Source organism: Balaenoptera borealis, assembly GCF_965194805.1.
Source record: "Balaenoptera borealis genome assembly, chromosome: 8".
Lineage (NCBI taxonomy): Eukaryota > Metazoa > Chordata > Mammalia > Artiodactyla > Balaenopteridae > Balaenoptera > Balaenoptera borealis.
Genome location: NC_138865.1, coordinates 98,747,199 through 98,770,814, shown reverse-complemented (window position 1 = coordinate 98,770,814; position 23,616 = coordinate 98,747,199). Strand labels below are relative to the sequence as shown.

General features: G+C 42.6%; 1 protein-coding gene across 7 annotated transcripts in view; it reads left to right on the top strand.

Moving 5' to 3' along the window:
• EPB41L4B (erythrocyte membrane protein band 4.1 like 4B) overlaps window positions 1-23,616 on the top strand; it is a 143,280-nt gene that overhangs the window by 72,398 nt on the left and 47,266 nt on the right. For 6 of the 7 annotated variants that reach the window (XM_082403888.1, XM_082403885.1, XM_082403884.1 and 3 more), the window contains one exon: window positions 5,685-5,749. In XM_082403888.1, coding sequence (XP_082260014.1) covers window positions 5,685-5,749 — 65 coding nt within the window. Of the gene's footprint in view, window positions 1-5,684; window positions 5,750-7,514; window positions 9,595-23,616 lie in introns of those variants that run through there. The other variant, XM_082403889.1, reaches the window with a different exon arrangement.

The window sequence follows — 23,616 nt, the reverse complement described above, 5'->3', positions numbered from 1 at the left end:
TTTTTGAGAAAACAGTAAGAGGAGAGCCTTCTCCCCTGACCCCTGCTTCCTCTTGGTCATCTGAGCTGCCTGTTTTTCTTAACCTTGTGCACTGGCAAGCGGCAGGGATATATGTTCTAAGTTTCTGGGTGGTCAAACACAGCCTCTCGGGGGCACTCAAGTGAGGCCATTTTTTGTCCAAGTGTGTTCTAGGCCCAGGAAACATGAGTCCCTGGAGATGTGCCCCCAGGAAAGGATGTCTTGGTCACGTGTTTGGGAAATGCTGCGTCCTTCATTCCCTTCTTGGATCTTATGGTGCCCATTGGGATGTCAAAAGTGCCGGAAAACCCTTCAAGGAAGACACATTTTATTTTTTTAAATCCAGTGTTTCTGCAAATCATTTGACTGTTGGACAACCTTCCCACCATAAGAAAAGCTGGCTTCCCCCACCACTTTCTGTTGGTGGTGTGTTCATTTCCATCAGTGGAATAGTGGTTTCTAGAACCTGCTTTGTAAAGCACTGTGCTAGGCCTGTTGCCTGCAGAAGGAGTGGAGATGGGTTTCCATGGCTGATGTTCTGCTCTTTCACAGGATGACCATCAAGGCCCGAACCCCCTGCCTGCCCACCAGCCACTGCTGTGGGTAGCTCTCGCTGGCTGTTTGCAGCCTTCTGTAACCTGGGTCCAACTTAACTTTTCTACATTTATTGTCCCTGCTCCTTAGCATACATCATGTGTTCAGTTCTTAGAGAATCACATCATTTTTTTTTTAACATCTTTGTTGGAGTATAATTGCTTTACAATGGTGTGTTAGTTTCTGCTTATAACAAAGTGAATCAGCTATACGTATACATATATCCCCATATCCCCTCCCTCTTGCGTGTCCCTCCCACCCTCCCTATCCCACCCCTCTAGGTGGTCACAAAGCACCGAGCTGATCTCCCTGTGCTATGCGGCTGCTTCCCACTAGCTATCTATTTTACATTTGGTAGTGTATATATGTCCATGCCACTCTCTCACTTTGTCCCAGCTTACCCTTCCCACTCCCCATATCCTCAAGTCCATTCTCTAGTAGGTCTGCATCTTTATTCCCATCTTGCCCCTAGGTTCTTCATGACCTTTTTGGTTTTTTTTTAGACTCCATATATATGTGTTAGCATACAGTATTTGTTTTTCTCTTTCTGACTTATTTCACTCTATATGACAGACTCTAGGTCCGTCCACCTCACTACAAATAACTCAATTTCGTTTCTTTTTATGGCTGAGTAATATTCCATTGTATATATGTGCCACATCTTCTTTATACATTCATCTGTTGATGGACATTTAGGTTGCTTCCATGTCCTGGCTATTGTAAATAGAGCTGCAATGAACATTGTGGTACATGACTCTTTTTGAATTATGGTTTTCTCTGGATATATGCCCAGTAGTGGGATTGCTGGGTCGTATGGTAGTTCTATTTTTAGTTTTTTAAGGAACCTCCATACTGTTCTCCATACTGGCTGTATCAATTTACATTCCCACCAACAGTGCAGAAGGGTTCCCTTTTCTCCACACCCTCTCCAGCATTTATTGTTTGTAGATTTTTTGATGATGGCCATTCTGACTGGTGTGAGGTGATACCTCATTGTAGTTTTGATTTGCATTTCTCTAATGATTAGTGATGTTGAGCATCCTTTCATGTGTTTGTTGGCAATCTGTATGTCTTCTTTGGAGAAATGTCTATTTAGGTCTTCTGCCTATTTTTGGATTGAGTTGTTTGTTTTTTTTGGTATTGAGCTGCATGAGCTGCTTGTATATTTTGGAGATTAATCCTTTGTCAGTTGCTTCATTTGCAAATATTTTCTCCCATTCTGAGGGTTGTCTTTTCGTCTTGTTTATGGTTTCCTTTGCTGTGCAAAAGCTTTTAAGTTTCATTAGGTCCCATTTGTTTATTTTTGTTTTTATTTCCATTTCTCTAGGAGGTGGGTCAAAAAGGATCTTGCTGTGATTTATGTCATAGAGTGTTCTGCCTATGTTTTCCTCTAAGAGCTTTGTAGTGTCTGGCCTTACATTTAGGTCTTTAATCCATTTTGAGTTTATTTTTGTGTAGGGTGTTAGGGAGTTTTCATTCTTTTACATGTAGCTGTCCAGTTTTCCCAGCACCACTTATTGTAGAGACTGTCTTTTCTCCATTGTATACTCTTGCCTCCTTTATCAAAAATAAGGTGACCATATGTGCGTGGGTTTATCTCTGGGCTTTCTATCCTGTTCCATTGATCTATATTTCTGTTTTTGTGCCAATACCATACTGTCTTGGTTACCGTAGCTTTGTTATATAGTCTGAAGTCAGGGAGCCTGATTCCTCCAGCTCCGTTTTTCTTTCTCAAGATTGCTTTGACTATTCGGGGTCTTTTGTGTTTCCATACACATTGTGAAAATTTTTGTTCTAGTTCTGTGAAAAATGCCATTGGTAGTTTGATAGAGATTGCACTGAATCTGTAGATTGCTTTGGGTAGTATAGTCATTTTCACAATGTTGATTCTTCCAATCCAAGAACATGGTATATCTCTCCATCTATTTGTATCATCTTTAATTTCTTTCATCAGTGCTTATAGTTTTCTGCATACAGGTCTTTTATCTCCTTAGGTAGGTTTATTCCTAGGTATTTTATTCTTTTTGTTGCATTGGTAAATGGGAGTGTTTCCTTAATTTCTCTTTCACATTTTTCATCATTAGGTATATAGGAACGCAAGAGATTTCTGTGCATTAATTTTGTATCCTGCTACTTTACCAAATTCATTGATTAGCTCTAGTAGTTTTCTGGTAGCATCTTTAGGGAGAATCACATCATTGTTGCCCCATAATTTTTTCCCACTGTTCCTTGGCCCACACTTGTCTGGTGGGAAGCTGTCATCTCCACAGAGCCTTCTCTGAGCCCCTTGATTGGAAATCACCGGCACCAGTGGTTCTCAGCCCTGCTGCATGTTAAAACCATCTGGCAAGCTTTAAAAAAATAATTGGTGCTTGGGCCTCAGCCTGGACTGGTTGAATCAGAAACTCTAGGGTGGGTGGGAGCTGGGTATTGGCAAGCTGCGGTGCCTGTCTAAGGTGGTTCTGATGAGCGGCCAGGTGGGGGCCCTGAGCTAATGATGTGTCCCTGGCTTCCCAGCTTATCACGTGCTGAGAGGCAGCATCCATGTCTGATGACCCCCTAACATGGCGGCCAGCTTTCTTGTCCTGGGCGGGTGTGAATGTCCAAGGGACACTCCTCTCCTGGGTTCCTCTGCCCTATCACCAGTCTGGTTTTGAATGTCACAATAAAACTACTCCATGATGAGTTCACTTTGGAGCCTTATTCTAATCAGTCTCTTTCTGGATCTAATCAGTCTCATTACTGTAGATACTAACTCCTTAGATGGGGGCAGGGATCCCAGTGTACATTATCTTTACGAGACCTCCAAATGATGTTTCTGAAGAATTTTGTGATATCGCCTTCTGTACATGAAATCTTATTCCCAGTGTGCAGAACCTGGACATGACTTCCGAGTTGTAGGGAATTAGTGTAAAAAGTGCTTTGCACCTGGTAGGGGAAAGGCCAGCTTTCCTGATCTCCTTGCTGCCTTTGGGTTCTTGAATCTTCTTAGTCAGAGATTTTTTTTTTTTTTTTTTTTTGTGGGACTTTCAGGTGTGAGTGGCTAGAATGTTGTTGATGGGTGATTAGCGCTTGAAGGGGAGAAAAAAAATAAACAAAGCAAAGCATTCCCAGCTCAGCGCTGCCCTTGCCCCAGCAGCCTCGCAGGTATGCCCTTTCTCTGCATTCTCTGCTCAGAGTGAACGTCAAGGCGATTGTTCATTGAAATCAAATCCATGACAACTGTTACCTGGATGTTGTTCTTCTCTTAACATCTTTGGCAACAACTGGCCCTCTGCTCCTTGCCAGCCTTTAGAGGTGCCGTGATGGGAGTAAATTGACCAGGAAGAGAACATCCTGAGAGGTGGCCCGGTAAGCATCTGAGCGCTGAGAAAGGTTTCCAGGAAGGTGGTATTGCAGCATTGGTGTTACTCTGAGCCCAGCAAACTTAGCCGAATGCAAAGGACAGATTGCTGTGTCCTTGATGGGAGCACTACTGGCATTTGGAGAGGGACAGTTCTTCATTGCTTGGGACTGTCCTTAGAGTTACAGGAGGTTTAGCTTCCCTCTTCTCTGCCCAAGAGTTACAGGTATCCCTCCAGTCATTGTGACTAGCAAAACTGCACATACTCATCTCCAGTTGTCCCCAGGGAGATGTAACGGTCCTGGTTGAGAACCATGTGGGTTAACATGAAAAAATACTCCTTGACAGCTTTAGAGGGTGTATAAATTACCAAAGGAGACCAAGGAAGGTTCTGGAATATCCTCCTTCCAAGTCTCTATGGATAAGGTGCCCACCTCTCTCCAATGCATCTGGTTTGGTTGTGTTTGAAGACAAGGTGTATAGAATAGAAGGTCCACTTCTATTCTAGGTTACTTTCTTTTGTTCAAGACCCAGTTGGTGGAGCCTCTTTTGGGGCCTTGGCTGTATGGCCAAAACGCCTGAAACGGTCCAGCTTTGGGCAAATCATCTATCACCTCTGGGTTTCTGTATCCCCTAAGAGAGAGAAATATGAAGTGACTATTTCCAGGAGATTCAAAAGCCCTGGTCAGCTTTCAGATTCTGCCACTGAAATGTTTTCTCCAGGTTCCTCTTTCCAGTAGGATGTCCTTTGGGGGTTGTGGACTTGCTGACAGGCATCCTTGAAGGAGAGGGGCCACTGGAATACAGAATAGTCAAGGAGGGCATCCATCGCAGGTCCATGAAAATGGAATGAACAGAATTGCTGAGAATTTTTCATAATAGAGAATGGACTTCTGCTTATTAACCAGAACAGCAGGGAGGGAGAAGAAGGGGAAGAAATAATTAAAAGAATAATGGTGGCAAGCCTGTGGTGACTTAAATGTCAGGAGAACCTAATTTGCCCCATAGAAAATTTAGCCTTGAAAAGCCCCAGGGCTTCTGACAGAGTCTGGGACCGCTGCCCTCTGCAGGCCAGAAGTGGACTGGCAGGCAGTCTGCCACCCACCCAGGCCAGCCTTGTCTTCACCCCGGGCCGTTTTGTGAGTCATCAGTCCGGATCCATTTTCTCATGTTAAAATGGGCAAACTACTTCTTTCCTTCTGTTTTATCAGGATAATGGTGCTCTGGATGGTTTGGGGTTTTGTTTGTTTGTTTCTGGGACGGGGGCAGGGGGGTGTTTGTTTTGGATCACATTTTAGAAAGTTTTTTTTAACAAGAGAGAAAGAGTTCACCCAGAGTCCTGCTGCCTTGGCATCCTCTGTTCAGTCCTTGTCTATATGCAGATGCAACTGTTTACACACAGTTGTCGTCATTTGCAGCAACGACAGAAATTGTTTCTAAAGAATAAATTACCCACATTCTCCGGGTCTCTCTGGCCCCTTCCATCCGGTTCCCTTGGGAGAGATGAATATTGCCTTGCCTGGGCGCTCTAGGGCACCCTTTCAAGGCAGATGCCTTCCGCTTTCTTCTTGGAGGGCAGCCCCCAGCCTTTGTCACGGGGGAAACGTGATATCCTGGGAAACGTGCGCTCCCCCAGCCAGGGTTCAGTAAGAGCCTCTCCATTCACAGCCGGTGAAGACCATTGAAAGCAAAGGGCATCTAATAATCGAGTTTGGTGTTTTATTTCTAGCCCCAGTATCACCCCAGTCTCCACCCCAGCCAGCCTCGGTGGCACCCGCACTCTCCAAACATCAGGTAAGTACCTGAGCTCATAGAGCCGTCCTTTCCCAAGCTCTCCTTTTCTACTTAGTTATGAATTGAAATTCTGCATCAGAAACAACTGTTAAAGAGTTGTCTTGTCCTGGAAGAGATGAATAACTTGCAAAGCAAAATAAGCCGGTGATGGGTCTGGATTTACTAAAGTTATGCTTGACGAAATAAAAATGAACTGGGTGGGGTTTTTTGTTTTGTTTTGTTTTGTTTTGTTTTAGTCATTGTAACCTCAGATATTTTGGGTTTGGTTTTATGTTTGAAACGTTACTTAAAATTTCTAAGTAACGTTTTCCTGTCCTGAGAATTCATTTACTAAAAATATGACTAAAGCTCAGGGACTTTTGTTGTGGGATTTTTTGAAAGGATTTTTTTTTTTCCAGGGATGGGGTAGAGGGTTGCTTTTTGTGGTGATGGATCTTTTTCTAAACCTAGGGGTCGGTAAACTTTTTCTGTAAAGGGCCAGGTAGTCAATATTTTCAGCTTTGTGGTCTCTGTCACAACTACTCAACTCTGCCATGGTAGCTTGAAAGCAGCCACAGACGATACAGAAGTGAATGGGCCTGATTGTGTTCCCATAAAGCTTATTTATGAAAATAGACAGTGTGGGATTTAGGCTGAGAGCCGTGTTTACCCACCTCTGCCCTAACCTACCACAGTCCTTCCTAAGTAAACTGGCACCTGCCTTGTTGCATTTACGGTTAAGCTTGAGATTTTTTTTAATGCCAGCTTTGTAAAGGCAAACGTTCCTTTCATGATTTGAATTTCAGAGCAGTCTTAATTGGTGTTTATGTGTGAAGCTCTTTCAGAAACATAGTTGGTGAATTCAGTTTGCATAAAGTTATTTCTTAGTGAGATTGCTAGCCTTGCTCCTCGAGAAAGTGCGGCGAACGGAGTGATGGGAATAAATCCATCGAGAACAGGGCAAATGAGAGCAGTTAGTTCTTGACAGTTCTTACCAAGACCATAAGCACTTGATATTCATGTAACATTTAAAAGCAAGTTAAACTAGTGAAGTAATACTTCTAAGTGTTTCTGTGTTGCAAAGGCCGTTTCTTTTCCAGACATGAGACACAGATTTATAGAAATGCTTTTTAATTTAACCTTGTGTTTACAAAATATAGCACTGATTTTTGCCTGTTTTACCATATTGGTCTCCTTGTGAGGCAGACCCGGCTGGGAGTGCTAGGGAGGCTGGACCAGTGCTGCTTGCAGGTGGCCTTGCTGGCTGGCAGCATCAGTGTCACCTGCAAACTTGTTCATGCAGAGTCCCAGCCCCACCCCGGACCTACTGCCTCCGAATCTCTGGGGGTGGTTCCCAGCACACTGTGTTTTATCAGACTCTCCAGGAAAGGAGAATTATTTGGTCCAGCATTTTTGGAAAATGCTGCATGAGGCGTTCACAGTGTTCGTTCGCATGGCAACAGCTCTTGAGAATTCCCGTAGAAAAGGAACCTTTTTCACCACCACCTAGCTTTCCCCAGACTGACTTGATCATCAGACACCCTTTGAGGGATGATGGCACAACCATGGGCAGAGCTGTTCTCGACCTGGAAGTTGATAGAGGACCCGCATCTGAATTTTTAAAATACTTGAAAGTAGAAAATCCGTTCTTTTCCATCTGAAAGCCATCCCCATTTATGTGGTTCATGGTTTTTCTTGTCTGTTTCCTTTGTGCTTGTGTTGTTTCACTCACCTCTCTGAATTGTCTTCACACCCCCACTAACCACTCACTCTGCGAACAAAACAGGCCATCCTTTCAGGATGACAGGCCGCATTGGAAAGCATCGGCCAGTGGAGATGACAGCCATTTCGATTATGTCCACGACCAGAACCAGAAGAACTTAGGAGGAATGCAAAGTATGATGTATCGAGATAAACTCATGACTGCGCTTTGAGAGACTGAAGCATCTTACTTCCATTCACCATCATAGTTTCGTTACATCCCATGGAAAGTGTCTTGGCATCCCGTGGACGTGTTTGTAGAAATGTCTTCTAGGAATAGTTCTGAAAGGTGTTCTCAGTGTCTGTGTAAATATTTGAAAATAACCCCAATAGGTAGTCCTAACTTACTGTTGACTGCATTCTCAAAAAATGAAGGTAGTTAAAGGCTCAGGAATCGTTTTGATATTCTGATTTTAAAATTGGAGTATAAGTCTGTGTTTATCGTATTGCTGTGTACCTGATGTTTCTTTGTTATTTAATGAATGGGACCAAAGAAAACCAGAAAAACTTGGAAAGATCACTCCGTAGAGAGTACCATATAGTACAGTGGTGGGAATTGAGGTCACTGGGGCCCAGCCTCTGCCATTGTGTGATCTTGGACAGACCGTCTCCCCTCTGTTGGCCTCATTTTCCCCGTCTGAAAAGAGCAAGTTGGACTAAATGATCACAAGGTCCTCTCTAGCTCTACAATTCTGTGATTTATCAACATTTAATATTCTTAGGCTGAGGACATAACATTCAGACCTTCTTTAACAGAGGGTTACCTCTTTCAAAAGCTGAATAAAGTATATAACATGTTAAAGGTTATATCAATACAGGGAGATTTTGAATTTCCTATCTTAAAGCAGTTTAGTCACTTTGAATTCTCGCAGTTTTATTAATCAGAAATCACATAGCCTTTATTTTTATAGAAGTTGCTGCTCAAGTACAAGAATAATTTTTTAATGTCTTAACGATTGGTGCTGCTAACTTGCGTGCTTTCAGAAGACATAATTATGAATGCACACTGTCAGAATATATAGAGTTTGAGGGTTGGTTTTTATCCTAGGCTTCATTCTTTTAAGAAGCAACATGCAATATGAGATGCACTTATGGCTCAAATTGAAGCGTGTAAAATTTTAGTGAAGTTGTGCCAAAGCATCCCGTGCAAGAGGATAGGAGGGTGTTGCACAGTCTTTCTGTAGAACCAGAAATCAATATGTTGCCTTTTAGGGTAGAACTCATACCAAACTCTTTATTTCCCACCCCGTTTCAAGCCCCCGAGTAAGACCTTTTTTTCCTCCTGATAGGTAGGCCTGAGATACTTTCCTTAGTATTTTTGTGAAATCAATTCTTGTGCCATTTTTTATATATGTAATTGTAATTTGGCCCTTTTAAGCCTTTTTTTAAAAAAATGTGTTTCCCTCCCTTAAGATAGTTTATTGTCAAAATCTGATCTTTTTTTTTTTTTTTTTTTGGTTACCACAAAAATCTATCCAGAAGGAGGGAATCAGCTGCACACCCTGCACAGTGGAGTTGATCACCTATAAACGCTCCCTAAGATACATGTTTACAGGTGTATTTCCTTTTAGCAGATGTTTTGGTCCTCAGTCTACGTGCTGCATACAGATAATTGTGTTCTGAATCTTTTGATTTCATTGATACATTTTTACAAATGTGTTTCTGAGGAATAAAGATTATTCTTGCTTTTTTTTTTTTTTTTGACTCCATCTTCCTTTTATGCTGCACAAGAGGTATCATTTGTGGATGAAGTAGGTGGTGCGACTTTGGAAGTCTGAAGGTGAACATTCAGTTAGGTGGCATGGAGCAAACTCATCCTGGAATGAGGTTGCTCTTAGGAAGGGTGGCCCTTTTTGTAGGCTCCGTGGCTGAGGTGTTTATTCATCTGGGGCAGCTTTGGTGAAGGTTCTGATCACAGGTGGCAGTGGGGTTTCCGCTGTAACAGTCCTGTGGTGAGGGTGGGTGTTTGCCCTCGCGACTGCTGCTGTTTCCGGCAGAGAGACCTCCAAACCTGTGTCTGTGGCCTCCTGGAGATTCGTGTGGCCTCCTGGAGATTGTATACGATTATCTAATAACCTCTAATAAATACCTTTCTGCCTAAAGTACCTTGAGTGGATTCAATTGTCTGCAACCAAGAGGTCTAACCAGCGTGCATACATATGACCTCCTAATTGTTAAAGGAAGCGTACGGTTTTCATCCTTCAACTTGGCGGACCTTTCTCTACTGCATTTGACAGTGGTGACCACTCGCTCACAGCTTCTTGAAACTAATCCCTTGATTTCTGTGATCTCTGCTTCTCTAGCCCTTGGACTTTTTCTTCTGTCTTTGTCACAGCCTCTTTTTCTGTCTTCCTGTTAAATATTGGTGTTCTCCCAGGGCTCTTCCTCTGCCCACTGCTTTTCTCCCTGATCACAGTCTACCTGCCCTTCTCATCTTGTCAAGATTTTATAAGTGCTGTTGACTCTGAAGCTATTATCTCTAATGCAGACTACTCTGTGAGTTTTTCTACTGATGTTTCAACTTGTATATCCTTGTACACCTCAAACGTCACATGTCAAAACTTAAATTCATCCTCTTTTACTGAAAAAAACAAAACAAAATAACTTCACCTGAGTTCTCTTCTTTCTCACCATGGTAAGCATTTATACATCATCCACAGCACCGCTCCCTTTGCCACCCATGTCCAGGCGGTCCTCAGGTCTGTTCAGCTTTTGCCTCCTTAGTATTTGTATGTAGCCCTTCCTCCCTCCTTATCAACACTGATCTTGTAGCAGCGTCTTCTGTCCGGCTGAGAGGTGCTCTTGCTGATCTCTCTGACTCCAGTCTCCCGACGAGCTCATCCTCCTCACAATCACTGGAGTGATCCTTCTAAAACACCATCTGATTGCGTTCTTGCAGTGCTTGATATCTGCCAGGGTTCTCCATGACCCGCAGGATGAAGTCCAAGGCCTTCTCAGGAATTCCCCCGCTATCTGCTCCTGTCCTGTTGCTCTAGCTAGCGTATTTTTCCCCCATTTCTCACCCTCCTGTTTAAACTCCTACAACACCAAACTGCTTGTAGTTCCTGGCATTCACCATACCCTGCTGTTACTCCCATCTGTGCCTTTGCAAATACTGTTCCTTCTGCCGAAAATGCTGTCACTCCCGTCCTCTTTGCCCAACTCCTGCTCATCCCTTAAGCCTCTGCTCAGACGCTGGCTGTCTTCTCCCAGGGACTCTGACTGCCTCCGCCCACCTCTGCAAATTGGGCTAGTTCCTGTGCTCTGCTCCTCTACTCCCCACAGCCCCCGTGTATATCTATGATGTATTCACTATTTTGTGTTAAAACTGCCTTTCTTATTCATCTCATCTTGGAGGCTGTACGTTCCTTAAGTGTAAGCTTTGTGTCACGCTCTCCTTTGTTCCCCGGTGCCTGATGAGTAGCAGGTGCTCAATGAATGTCTGTTCAGCAGATGAATTATTCTGCATTCATTCTAAAGGAAACACCTAACCAGATAACAGGCAGGGATACATCACTTCTGAGCTGGTCTGAAGGTATCTGAACAGCCGTATCCAGCTGGGAGCATCATCTTTTGAGCAGGACTTTGCCCACCACGTATGTTCTGGATTCATCTGCTAAATGTGAATATTATTCACTGTGTCCACGGCATTCCCATTGGAGGCATCGCTATAATTCTGAGTGGGGCAAACGACGGTCCAGCCGTGTGATACTGGAAACGCCGGTAGGTTGACCCTGATCCACAGAAACGTACAGGGGCTAGTAGCCAGATGTGTGCTTCAAACTCTGCATATGTCACTTCACTTGATCTTGCCAACTGCTCTGTGAGGTGGGTGATGTTCTTTTCACACGTGGGGAAGTTCAGGCTTAGGGTCTAACCAAGCAGCTTGCCCATGGTCACTCAATTCTGACTTCAAAGTCTGTGTTCTCCGCTCCTGTGCTTTAATAAGGCCTCTCACCGCTAATTAATCCACCATTTGGGACCCTGTCGATCCACATCTCCAGGAGACTCTTACTAGATGATGTTGAAGAGTTCACTACACTGAAATCCAGAACTACCAGAAAGCCACCTCCCACCACTATCAGTGTAGTGACTGTCCGTCTCTCCTCCACACCAGTGGTCTATAACCTTGTTCATCACCATCACCAGTGAGCTAGCAACACTTCCCAATACTCCACCCGTCCCCCCATCCCTCCTCCAGCAGTCTAGTTACCCTGTCCATGCAGGCATTCGTGTCCCAACAGCCCCCTTTTCAAAGGAGCGGAGATGGAGCGTTATTTTCTTAGTGAGCCACTCATTTGAGATGATCCCCTTCTTCCTTCCTGAGAGCTCACAAACTGGTCATTTCTTCTGGAATATTACCTGCCAGCAAAACCAAACTCAGTATTCCATAAACTAATGGGATTAGCTTTTTGCATTTTTGAAACTCAGTTACTTACTGGTCTTGATCATCCACTGTTTTTCTGTGATCCCTGAGAATATCTAACAGTGAATTGACGGTATCGTCAGATCGATGTAATTCGTGTGGAATGGAGGTCTTGAATTACCTTGTCCTTCAAAACCCTCTTGCTTGTTTCATTTCTTGGTCTACCACTTCCACTGAAAATGGTCCTCCTTAACAGTGAAGATGAAGGAGTACGGACAGTGCAGGAGTCCTTTGTTTTTCTTGCCTGTTAATATCCCAGTATGCTTCCAGGTCAGTGACTCCAGCCTCCTGGGTCCTGCTCTGAACACAACAAATGATAGATCCTTTTTGATGCCCTTAATTTTCCAGCTTTTAACTAGGCTTTTAAGATCTGAGCTCATCAAAGAGCTCCTTCAGCAGCCGTATTGATCCATTTGGATGAGTATTTCCCACACATGGCTCTAAGTGAATTCCCTGACTGACTGAGTCTTCCAAAAGTACCAGGTAAATACCCTAAATAGCCCTAGAATGATTTGCTTCCACCGTTTTGCTATAGGAGGCAACAAATGCCTAGGCAAGGTATAAGGGGGCAGAGATAGAGAAAAAGCAAACTGCAGCTAAAGAAAGGAAAGTCCCTTTGCACATGAAAGGTGGCACATTTTAAGAAGCCCCAGAGATACCTAAAAGGTGAAATAGAGGTGAAATTGACATTCAACTGAGACTCCACTAAAGAAGAAATCCTCAACAATTCTGCAAAAAGGCCCATTTCCCCCCAAATTAGGAAGCCAAATAATCGCTTGGACAGCTTGTTAAAAATGAAGATTGTGAGGCTCTATTTAGGTGGTCGGGGTGAGACCTAAGAACCTTCCTTTTAGTGGTCACTCCAAGGAGAGTCTGAGGTGGGCAGGCGCAGGATCACACTTTGGAAAAGCACAGCTTCCTGTATTGTTATGTTTGCCCTTGTTTTAGTGGCTCAATTTTTAACTAATTAGAGGCCAACTCTTTTTCTTAAAGAGACATGGTGTTCAAAAGTAAATGGACTGGGACTTCCCTGGTGGCGCAGTGGTTAAGAATCCGCCTGTTGGTGCAGGGGACACGGGTTCGAGCCCTGGTCCGGGAAGATCCCACATGCCGCAGAGCAACTAAGCCCGTGCGCCACAACTACTGAGCCTGCGCTCTAAAGCCCGCGAGCCACAACTACTGAGCCCGTGCGCCACAACTACTGAAGCCTGCGCGCTGAGAGCTCGTGCTCCACAACAAAGAGAAGCCACTGCCATGAGAAGCCCGTGCACTACAACGAAGAGTAGCCCCGGCTCGCCGCAACTAGAGAAAGCCTACGCGCGGCAACGAAGACCCAACGCAGCCAAAAATTAAAAAAAAAAAGTAAATGGACGGATACATCATAATAAGCAGCTACATCTGTCTGCTCAGCATAGCTTTGCACTTCCTTGGGCTCATGGTGAAGCAGAAGAATGTAAGAATTCTAGTGGTTCTTTATATGGCTTTAATTTCATCACAACCTCCCTCCCCCAAAATCTGTCAAACCAAGACTTAGGTCATTGTTGGGCCCTCCTGCTGAAGTGAGAGGCTAGTGAATTCCAACCACTCGAGGAGGAGAGGGCATAGCACACCCAAATCTAAGGACCCGTGCCAAGATTAGAGCCCACGGTGGGGTAACAGGTAGAAGTTTACAGAAGCAGAATGGCAGGATGTTGCAGGCTGATGAGAGAAGACTGCAGAACCCAGTGTGGAGTGGTGCTTTTGTTGGAGCAAGAGCACCTAGTTCTCAGACTAGGTGAAATGTGGACACGCTTGGAATCTCAGGTAGTTTGAATCCCAGCTTTGCCCCTCGCTAGCCATGTGACCTTTGGACAGTTTCTTATCTTCTCTATGCCTCATTTTCCTCATCCCAAAATGGAATTTAACAATATCTCACCGTTATGAGAATTAAATGGCACTGTATGTGTAAGGTGCTTTGCACAATGTTTGATGCTAGCTGGTAGCAATTTTTAGCAGTTTTTGAGATTTAAGGCCTTAGCAGTCCATGTAGCGAGAAACAGGACAAGGAGATTCAAAGTCTAGCTCAAGGAATGGTGTATCTCCTAGGTTGACGGGTTGAGATGTATGGTCTAAGTTTAGCAACAGAAAGGGGTGCTTCGTTCCAAAGGAAAGATCAGACGGAAGAGAGTTCACACAATAGGTAAAGACACAGCTCTGAAACTCTAACAAGCGAAAAGGAGAAACAGCATGGGGATGTTTTGAGAGGAGATAAAAGGAAATAGAAATGATATTTCTGTCTGAGAATACAAAGAAATAACTGTCCAGGGGGAATGTGGGCAATGCTTTCCAACCTGCAAATGGGAGAATGGCCCTAGAGAAGGAATTGGTGAGACCACAGAGAACCCATTCTGCTGGGACATTTGGGACTCAGAAGTTGAGAGAATTGAAACAGATCTTCTGCTCAGTTCCCAGCCTGTCCCAACTTGAGATTTCATCTTACACAAAGCAGAGGAAGCTTTTAACTATTTGGAGACTAAGTAGAAAGTTAGTAATAAAGAGAACTGCTGTGCTATTCAACCTTTTTTAGTAAGTAATACAGACAGTGGTAAAAATTCAAAAATATCCAAAAGTTACTTTTCCTTTCCACCCTCTTATTCCCTAGTTTTCCCGAGAGACAAACATTGTTAGCATTTCTTGTCAATCTAGAGCTATTCTGTGTTTAAACAAGCACATATTTATTTAACCAATCAATACTGATGGACATTTAGGCTGCCCTGAATCTCTAAAATGACAGCTTTGCCGCCATCCTTGTACACGTCGTGCACTTGAGCAAATCCATCTGTAGAATAAATTCCTTACAAGTAGAGATGCTGGGCCAAAAGGAATTGTGTGTATTTAATTTAGATATTGCCTAATGAAGTTTCCCTCCAAAGATATTCTACCTGATTACGCCTCTCCCCACTATACACACAACAGCTATTTGACAGGGCCTCTGTGATCCCACAGGAAGCATGCACCTAGCCTTCGCTAACTTTTTTAAAACCTTGTTAGTCTGGTGGGTAAAAATCAGGATTTCTGTTTCAATTGTATTTCTCTATAAGCAAGGTGGCACACCTTTTTATCGTTTTGAATGCCATTTGTTCCTTGTTTACTGTGAAACATCTGGAGGCCCTAATCTTGAGTCATACTCTTTAATAAAGATCAGATTGATGAAGTAAAATCCGTCTTCTCAGCCTTTTTATAGTGAAGAAAGGGAAGGCTGGGAAGAGTCGATCTTTACCAGACATTCTGTGAAAGCAGCTTTCCAGAGGTTCAGGTAACAATCAGCATGATACCTGCATGCCCTGGAGATCTGAAAAAGGAAAAGGGGCAGCATAATAATAGCCAGGATGAAGGAATTGATTTCTAATATCCATGTTTCCTTTCCCTTTTGGGAGTTGATTAAGAACTTTACACTCAGACACTGTGAATTTCCCTGGTGCATTTGATCAGGGAAGGACGGATTTACATTTAATTACAATTAAAATTCTAATATATGGAATCTAAAATCACAGCCACATCCCAAGACTCGCCAGTGGTTTTATTGGGGAAAGGCTGCAGAATTTAAAATACGAAACGGCTTAGTCTAGGCAATCCACTAAAAAGGGTTAGAAAATAATTAGAGGAACATCCCCGTAGGCTCATGTTACAAGAAACCTGCAGAAACCTACCTAATCATCCCCTACTGAATAGTGAATGGTTTAAACATCCACTTTCTACAGCTGAGACCTCAAAAGCAAGAGGTGTTGCTATGCTAACGGCTCCACTAGCCCGTTGCATTTCGTGGCTGGATAAAGACGCTGTAACTATATTAAAGGCAATTTTAAAAGCCCTTAAAATTAGGCCCAGTGTATGGCTTCAGAGGCTAACTAGGGAAGTTTATAATAGAAGCTTCTGAAGAACCTACAAGAATTGGGGAACAGAGAGAGGACCGTTTGAAGAGTTTTTTAAGCACGAATGAAAATCAAAATAGATTAATCCCCATCTGTTCCCCTCAGAACCTCGTACCCCACATTCAGTTCCTGCTCACACTTGGTCTTGTGCAATTAGAATGTCCAGGACCTGCCCTGAACAGAGTGTGCATTTCATTCATCCAACTTGAACTTCTTTCTGGAATGAATAATAATTTCATTCATTTGGGTGAGTTGGATGGTGTCTGCCAAGTGGAAAGATAACACTCGCAAGCTCATGCCCGATTCTGCCGTAACTCTTGCAGAGTGCAAAGGGTGATAAAGAACGGGCTCTTTGGACATTATTTTACACACTAGCAGCTGTGCTTTCATGGCAAAGATAATTTTGTCCTACTGTTCCTTGTGGGCTCCCGTGTGATGCTATTGTGGTATGCATTTAAAGCAGTGGCTAGGGGCAAGTCCGTTATTGCTGTTCCCCACCTGAAGAAAGAAAGAAAAGAAAAGGAATCTTCTTTTAAGGCAGAGTGAGCACTGAAATACAGAAATGAGAGGCAAAAAGAAAATCTGTAAGAAACCAAGGGAAAACAGTGTTGGATTTGTTAGAAGTGAATGCTGTAAAGGAAAACAGCAATATTTATGTCAGTATTTTTTTCCTTAAGGCAGGAAAAAGATTGAATACATTCTTAGTCATGAGCCTCTGTGCAAAAGTGAACTCATGAAATATTGATTCTTTGGACTCAGATCCTGAAATTTATCTGGAATTGCTAAAGTCCTAGATCTCGCCGCAAAGTTACAGAGCCCTTCCCCACAGCTTCTTGCTGTCTCCTACACAGACAATTAGAAGAAGACATTGTAAAATTTAGCAAGAACGACATCAAGGTAAAATGGATTTTCTGGCAGAAAATGTTCAAGGCCTGCTTGTCTGCTTACAGCCATTCACTGACACCAATGGATACCAGTTTCACCAAAGGAAAACTCCAGACTCAAAGATGGATGCACACATCCTACCGTAGCTCACACGGGACAGAGACCCCGTTACCACCGAACAAATCGTAAAGGCTCTCATCATTCCTTAAGATGTGGAATATTTTACTCTGCAGTTTTGCCGAGACCATTATGAATTGTTAGGGACAACTGGGGAATTTGTGACCAGAGTGAAGCTTTTATGAATTGACACTTGATAAATTACCTAGGGAGAGTTCAGTTTTAATGCACTACACCATTCATCCAACAGATATTTACTCCTCTGCCTCTTGCTATTGAGGAAGACACCATCTTTGGCTCCAGGCACCTAGTAACCTAATGAAAACAAGAGCTCCCAGTCTACTGTGGATTCAGATATCACCTGTGCTAACACTGACTGGACAGTTCCAAGTTGATTGCCTGGAAAATGTCTTGAAAGAAATACAAATTGGGAAAAAAATTTTTCTGCCAGTTAGTAATCCATATAAAAGAGTAAATAAAGCCAAAAAACGTAATTTTGACCTTTTCAGACAAGAGAAAAATGAGGTAGGGGCATCGTTTCTCTCTAGTCGCTTTTTAAAAAATAAAACCACTAAGTTAGTGTAAGAAATCATCCCAAATTAATAGACCTAACATTTGTAATGTGTCACATTTCTAAGATGTTGGTACAATTTTCTTCTCAAACCCATTATGAAAAAGGTACAGTTTTTCAATTATACTCTTACTGTCAGATAGTATGTTTGCGCTAAATTCAATAAGAACTTGTAGCAACGTGTTGGTGTAATGCCTACTCTGTTTAGTCTCTGCTAAACTAAAATGGAAATGAGTGACAGGTATCCTGGAAACCAGGATGGGTAAATGCACCTTCTCCTGTCTCTCATCTGGACATGGCAGAGATCAAATTATTTCATTGATCTGTAGTTCCTGAGGTATAAATGCTTAATAAATGATTGTCTGAAAATGCGGTGTCTGGGCAGATAAGTGAAATCACTTACCTAAGGTCATAGCTAAGGGGCAGCACAACCAAAGCTAAGTGCCAACCAGCATTCTTTTAATGTCATTATACTGCTGCTTTCATCATCCACATGGCAAAGCAGTGTCTCTTGGCACTGAAGAGAGCACAGGGCTCTACAGTCAGGTTGCCTGGGTTCAAATTCCAGCTCTGCCATTTACTAGTTGTATGTCTTGGGAAAGTTAATTAGTCTCTCTGTTCCTGTTTCCTTATCTGTAAAATAAGGATAGTAATAATTGTTCCTTCTTCAAATGTTGGAAGATTAAGTAAATTCATAGATGGCATAGTGTTGGGCACTCAGAAGTGTTAGCACTTTTTTTTTCTCCTCTGAGGGTATTAATGCCCTAGTGTTCAGTCAGGAGGTATGATTCTGGCTGACACCATCTGCTGTGATAACATGGTACTTGAGTGGATTCTGCTAAGAGAGTCCCAATCAAGAGCCACAGTTCCAGGCTAATGGATTGAATTATGAACTAGTAATGATGCTTCCCAGCTTTATTTATTTATTTATTTAAATTAATTAATTTATTTGTTTGTTTTTTATTTTTGGCTCTGTTGGGTCATCATTGCTATGCCCGGGCTTTCTCTAGTTGTGGTGAGCAGGGGCTACTCTTTGTTGCGGTGCGCGGGCTTCTCATTGCGGTGGCTTCTCTTGTTGCGGAGCATGGGCTCTAGGCACGCAGGCTTCAGTAGTTGTGGCACATGGGCTCTAGAGCGCAGGCTCAGTCATTGTGGCTCACAGGCTTAGTTGCTCCGCGGCATGTGGGATCTTTCCGGGCCAGGGCTCGAACCCATGTCCCTTGCATTGGCAGGCAGATTCTTAACCACTGCACCACCAGGGAAAGCCCCTGCTTCCCAGCTTTTTCTTATCCTTGGCACCCATAGAAAATGTGTTGTTGTATAGCACACTGGGGTAAGCAGACAAGGGTGCTTGAGGCTCCCAGCGCCCCTGGTCCTGTCCAGTTGCTCCAACAACTGAGAGAATGAAAGGTTCAACCCACTTGCCACCTTCTGAGGTCTATCAGTTGGGAAGCTTTACTGTTTGTCAGCAACTCCCTGATGCTTTAGTTCTGATTAGGAACATGGAGGTGTCCCCAATTAGGCTAAAAGCAAAATAGGTGCCAGTTTGCCCCAACCAGGCTCTTCTGGAAGGTGTTTAGAGAACTTATGTGCTGCTCTATGGGCTGCATAGAAGCGGTTCTTGCCTCCAGGAACCTGCTATGAAGTTGAGACATGTGCCAGGATTGGTAAAAGAGTAACTGAGTACAGGCAGCACCTAAGGGTGAACTGAGCAATCCAGAGAAGATGCCAGACGACTTTGAACAGAGAGGATGTTCACCGTGCTCTCCTAAGAGACTTCAAGCTGGCACATCACATATGGGGGACTTCTTGGCCATCCAGACATTGGCGTTCCGTTAAAAGCAGAGCATCTGTTGAGGCCTTGGCCTTTCTAGCTGATGATTTGGTTGTTTGGAAGGTAGAAGAAACACTGCCCTGCCGGTATTGTTTTGTTAATTCTGGTCAGCAAGGAAGACTGGGTTGGAAGTGTATAAGTGACAAGACCCTTGGAAGAAAATGACCCTGGTGTCTTAGAGTCATTAATGTGAAATGAGTGGAATTCAGGGTTTAATCCTCCATGTATTCTAATCTTTAGAAGATCAGATTTCAAAAATGTTCAACAAGGGTAGATCTAAAAGGGAATATTTTTCACACGGACTATGACTATATCAGATAGTCTGAAAGATGAAGGCATTCAGAGCCCACAGTTTAAAACAGTATTTTAAAAAGAAGGAAGGTAGAACATATGACCAAAAACAAAGGGGCAGAGATCTTTTTTTTTTTTTTTTTTTTTTTTAAAAAAGGACTTCTGTAGATGCACACTTTGGTCAGGGCAAAAAGATGATGAACAATTTAATAGCAGAGCCATCTTGAGGATGGTATGTGAGATTAACAGGACAGAAGAAGAGCTGCTCAACTTCTGTTTCGTTTTTCTCTTTTTCAACAAGGAAGCCAGTCAGTATGCTAACTACAGAAAGATGAAAAGAACAAAGAGAATGAAACTGAAGTCCAAGAGAGAGTAGTCAGGAAATATTTTACTGCTTTACAGTTAAAGTTTTCAGGTTGAGAAAAATGACCTTGAAGAAAATTTGCATATGTCATTGCTGAGCCAGCACCAAAACACTTTGAAAAACTATGGAGTCTTGGGGAAATGCCAGAAGAATAGACAAGGAAATGTCATACAGATTCTTAAAAAATGAATTCTAAAGCCTGGAGTGATAAGCTTGATGGTAATACCAAGAAAAGTTTGAGAACAGATTCTTTTTTAAGCACTTAGTAAAGTAGTGTTCACTTAGGAACAGAATGGATTTGTTCAGAATAAGTCATGCTAATCTTTCAAGATTCTTAGTAGGCCAACAGTAGAAGGACTGTCTCTAACCTGATAAGTAGAATTTGTCACAAATCAACATTTAATTTAGATTGTAGACTTAAGATAATCTACATACTTCAGAAATAAGACAAAGATGATTGCTAATATTCAATATCATTCTAGAGGCCTTACCAATGCAATAAGCCAGGAAAACAAAATAAAGAATAAATGCTAGGAAGGAAGAAACAAAATTCATGTGATTATCCTAACATACAAGTGAATTTCAATTAATAAGAGTTCAGCAAAGTGACCAGAGGTAGAAATACCTTAAAATCAGTAGTTTTATATATCTAGTAGTAAAAAAAATTAGAGAAAATGTAATAATTAGTGAGATCCCATTTTCAATTGTGACAAAACTGATATATGGATAGGAATAAAGTTAATAAGATATGTTCCATACCATTATGGAAAAGTTAAAAATTCTGACTGAAGGACATTTAAGAAGATCTAAATAAATGGTGAGAAATACCTTATGAATACATTCTCCCAAATTAATCCATTATATTTAATGCTGCAAATCATAATTCCACTGGGATTTTTTTGGTAATAACTTGAATTGTAAAGTAATCTGGAAGACTGAGTGCATGATAATAGCCAAGAAAAAACAAAAGAAAAAGAAAAACGATGTGTGAAAGGAAACAGGATTTGTCCTATCAGATATTAAAAAGCCCAAATATTAACACAAAAGTAAGTAAGACAGTCTGGTGCTGGTTTAGCAATAAATAAATAGTTCAATAAAAAGATGAAGAATCCAGGGCTTCCCTGGTGGCGCAGTGGTTAAGAATCCTCCTGCCAATTCAGGGGACACGGGTTCGAGCCCTGGTCCGGGAAGATCCCGCATGCCACGGAGCAACTAAGCCCGTGTGCCACAACTACTGAGCCTATGCTCTAGAGCCCGCGAGCCACAAGTACTGAGCCTGCGTGCCTAGAACCCATGTTCCTCAACAAAAGAAGCCACCGCAATGAGAAGACCGCGCACCGCAACAAAGAGTAGCCCCCGCTCGCCACCAACTAGAGAAAGCCCGTGTGCAGCAACGAAGACCCAACGCAGCCAAAAATAAATAAATAAAATTAAAAAAAAATTTTTTAAATCATAAAAAAATATGAAAAATTCAGAAATAGATACAGGTAGATAATTGTGTATCAGTCATGGACAATCAGAACTGAAATCACTCTAGGCAGGTTTCTTACAGAGGGAATTTGATACAGGGAATTGATTACACAAGGGATGAAGAACTAAGTAGCTAAAGTGACCAGTGAGGCAACCCAGAAATTAGCAACAGTAGAACCTGCTTATCACTCATAGAGCTGGAGAGACAAAGAGACAAAGAGAGATGGCAGTATTCCAGAGCCCAGGAGCTGGGGCCACAGGGAGTCAGTCTAGTGGAAGCTGAAGCCCCAAGGGACTCAACTACTGCTGAAAACATCCCCTGAGGCAGAAAGAGATGAGGGAGAAATACTTAGCTCCTTTTCCTACCCTCCAGTCTCTGTCAGTGACTCCCATTGGTCAAACCTACATAGAAACCGGAGGGCGGGGAAACTGGGAAATGCATTTCCTTGGAAACACAGCAGGTCAGGGGCACTCAGGGAGGGTAAGGTAAAGGTAAGGAGAGAGGTGTCCAACCCAGCCTGGGGAGGAGCCAATAAAGAAGAATTATGTGGATATTGTGAGGGAAATGTCTCTTTTTTCCTGAAATGTAGAACCAGTTGTCTTAACATCACCCAGGGACATGAATACATGTGATATGACAGTCTCTATCATTGGGAAGGCAAGATGTGTCCACAAAGATGTCTTAGGCAGTGGGGTTCTAAGGAGGTCTTGGGATTTTCCTGATGAGTGCATCTGCTGCCTTAAATAGAAGCCGAGGCAGATGGGAAGATGTAGCAGATGGGCGGCACCTGGGGCACTTGGTGAGCAGAGAGGTGGGAGTCCTGGATTGTGTCCGACTCAGCCAGTTACCCACTGTGTGACCTGGTCACCTCATCCCCCCAGTGGGTCCCCGTTTCCCCATATGCAAAGTGAGGAGGTTGGACTAGGGCATTGTTTCTCAGCCCTGGCTGCACCTTGGATTTAGAGATAGATGATGTAATTAGCCAGGGTAAGGGTTGTACATTGATAGTTTTCAAAATCTCCCTTGGTTGATTTTTTAATCAGCTTTATTAAGATATAAATTAGATACCATGCAGTTCACCAATTCAAATTCTACAATTTAATAGTTTTAGCATTTTCACAAAGTAGTACAGTCACTACAATCTAATCTTACAGTATTTTAACTTCTCCTAAAAGAGACCCCATACCCATTAGCAGTCACTTCCTATTTCTCCCCATCCTCCCCAGTCCTAGGTAACCACTAATCTACTTTCTATCTCTATGGATTTGCCTATTCTGGACATTTCATATAAATAGAATTATGTTTTCAAGGTTTATTCATGTCATAGCATGGATCAATATTTCATTCCATTTTAAAATTGAATAATATTCTGTTGTATGGATATACCAGATTTTATTTATCTGTTCATCAGTTGGTGGACATTTGGGTTGTTTCTACCTTTTGGCTCTTGTGAATAATGCTGCTGTGAATATTCATGTGCAAGTCTTTGTATGGACATGTTTTCATTTCTCTTGGGTATATACCTGGGAATGGAATTTCTGGGTCATATGGTAACTCTATGCTTAACCTTTTTGAGAAACTGCCAGGCTGATTTCCAAAGCAGTTGTGCCATTTTACATTCCCACCAGCAGTGTAGAGGGTTTCCTCTGGTGCTTTTAATATTCATCCAGAATTTAAAGCCACCTAACTGGATGATATCTGAGTGGCTCTGTTTCTACAATTCTATGATTTTTTTTTTTTATCCAAGATTAGATCCCCAGGGCTGCCCACAGAAGCCCACGTCACCCAGAACTTGGCTGAGCTGTAGAGTGTATGATTGGCTCCTCAGAGCACCCTGATAACTCCCAGCCTTAGTTTTAAGAGAAAGCCGTGTAAGTTCTGTGTTCCAGCTCAGGACCCTCCCCCATCCCTGCCCTGCGCAGGTCATAGTTCTGGCGATGGATTCTGGAGGATTATTCTGAATAATCATACTGTTATTATACTAAATACTACAACTATTATAATAATTAATATAACAATGGTATAATAATATTATCATTATTATAATGTTATAATATTATACTTATAAACCTCTGAATAATTATCCCATTTTTCAGTATGCAACGCATTTTGATTGAGTACCACGTGTTTGGCCTGCTGGGATCCCAGAGTCAGGGAGGGGAGAGGCTCTGGTGGGATTAGGCAGGGCTGTAAAAGTCCCCCAACCATGCATCTGCAGAGCCGTGTCCACCCCTAATGCAGTCAAGAACATCCCATA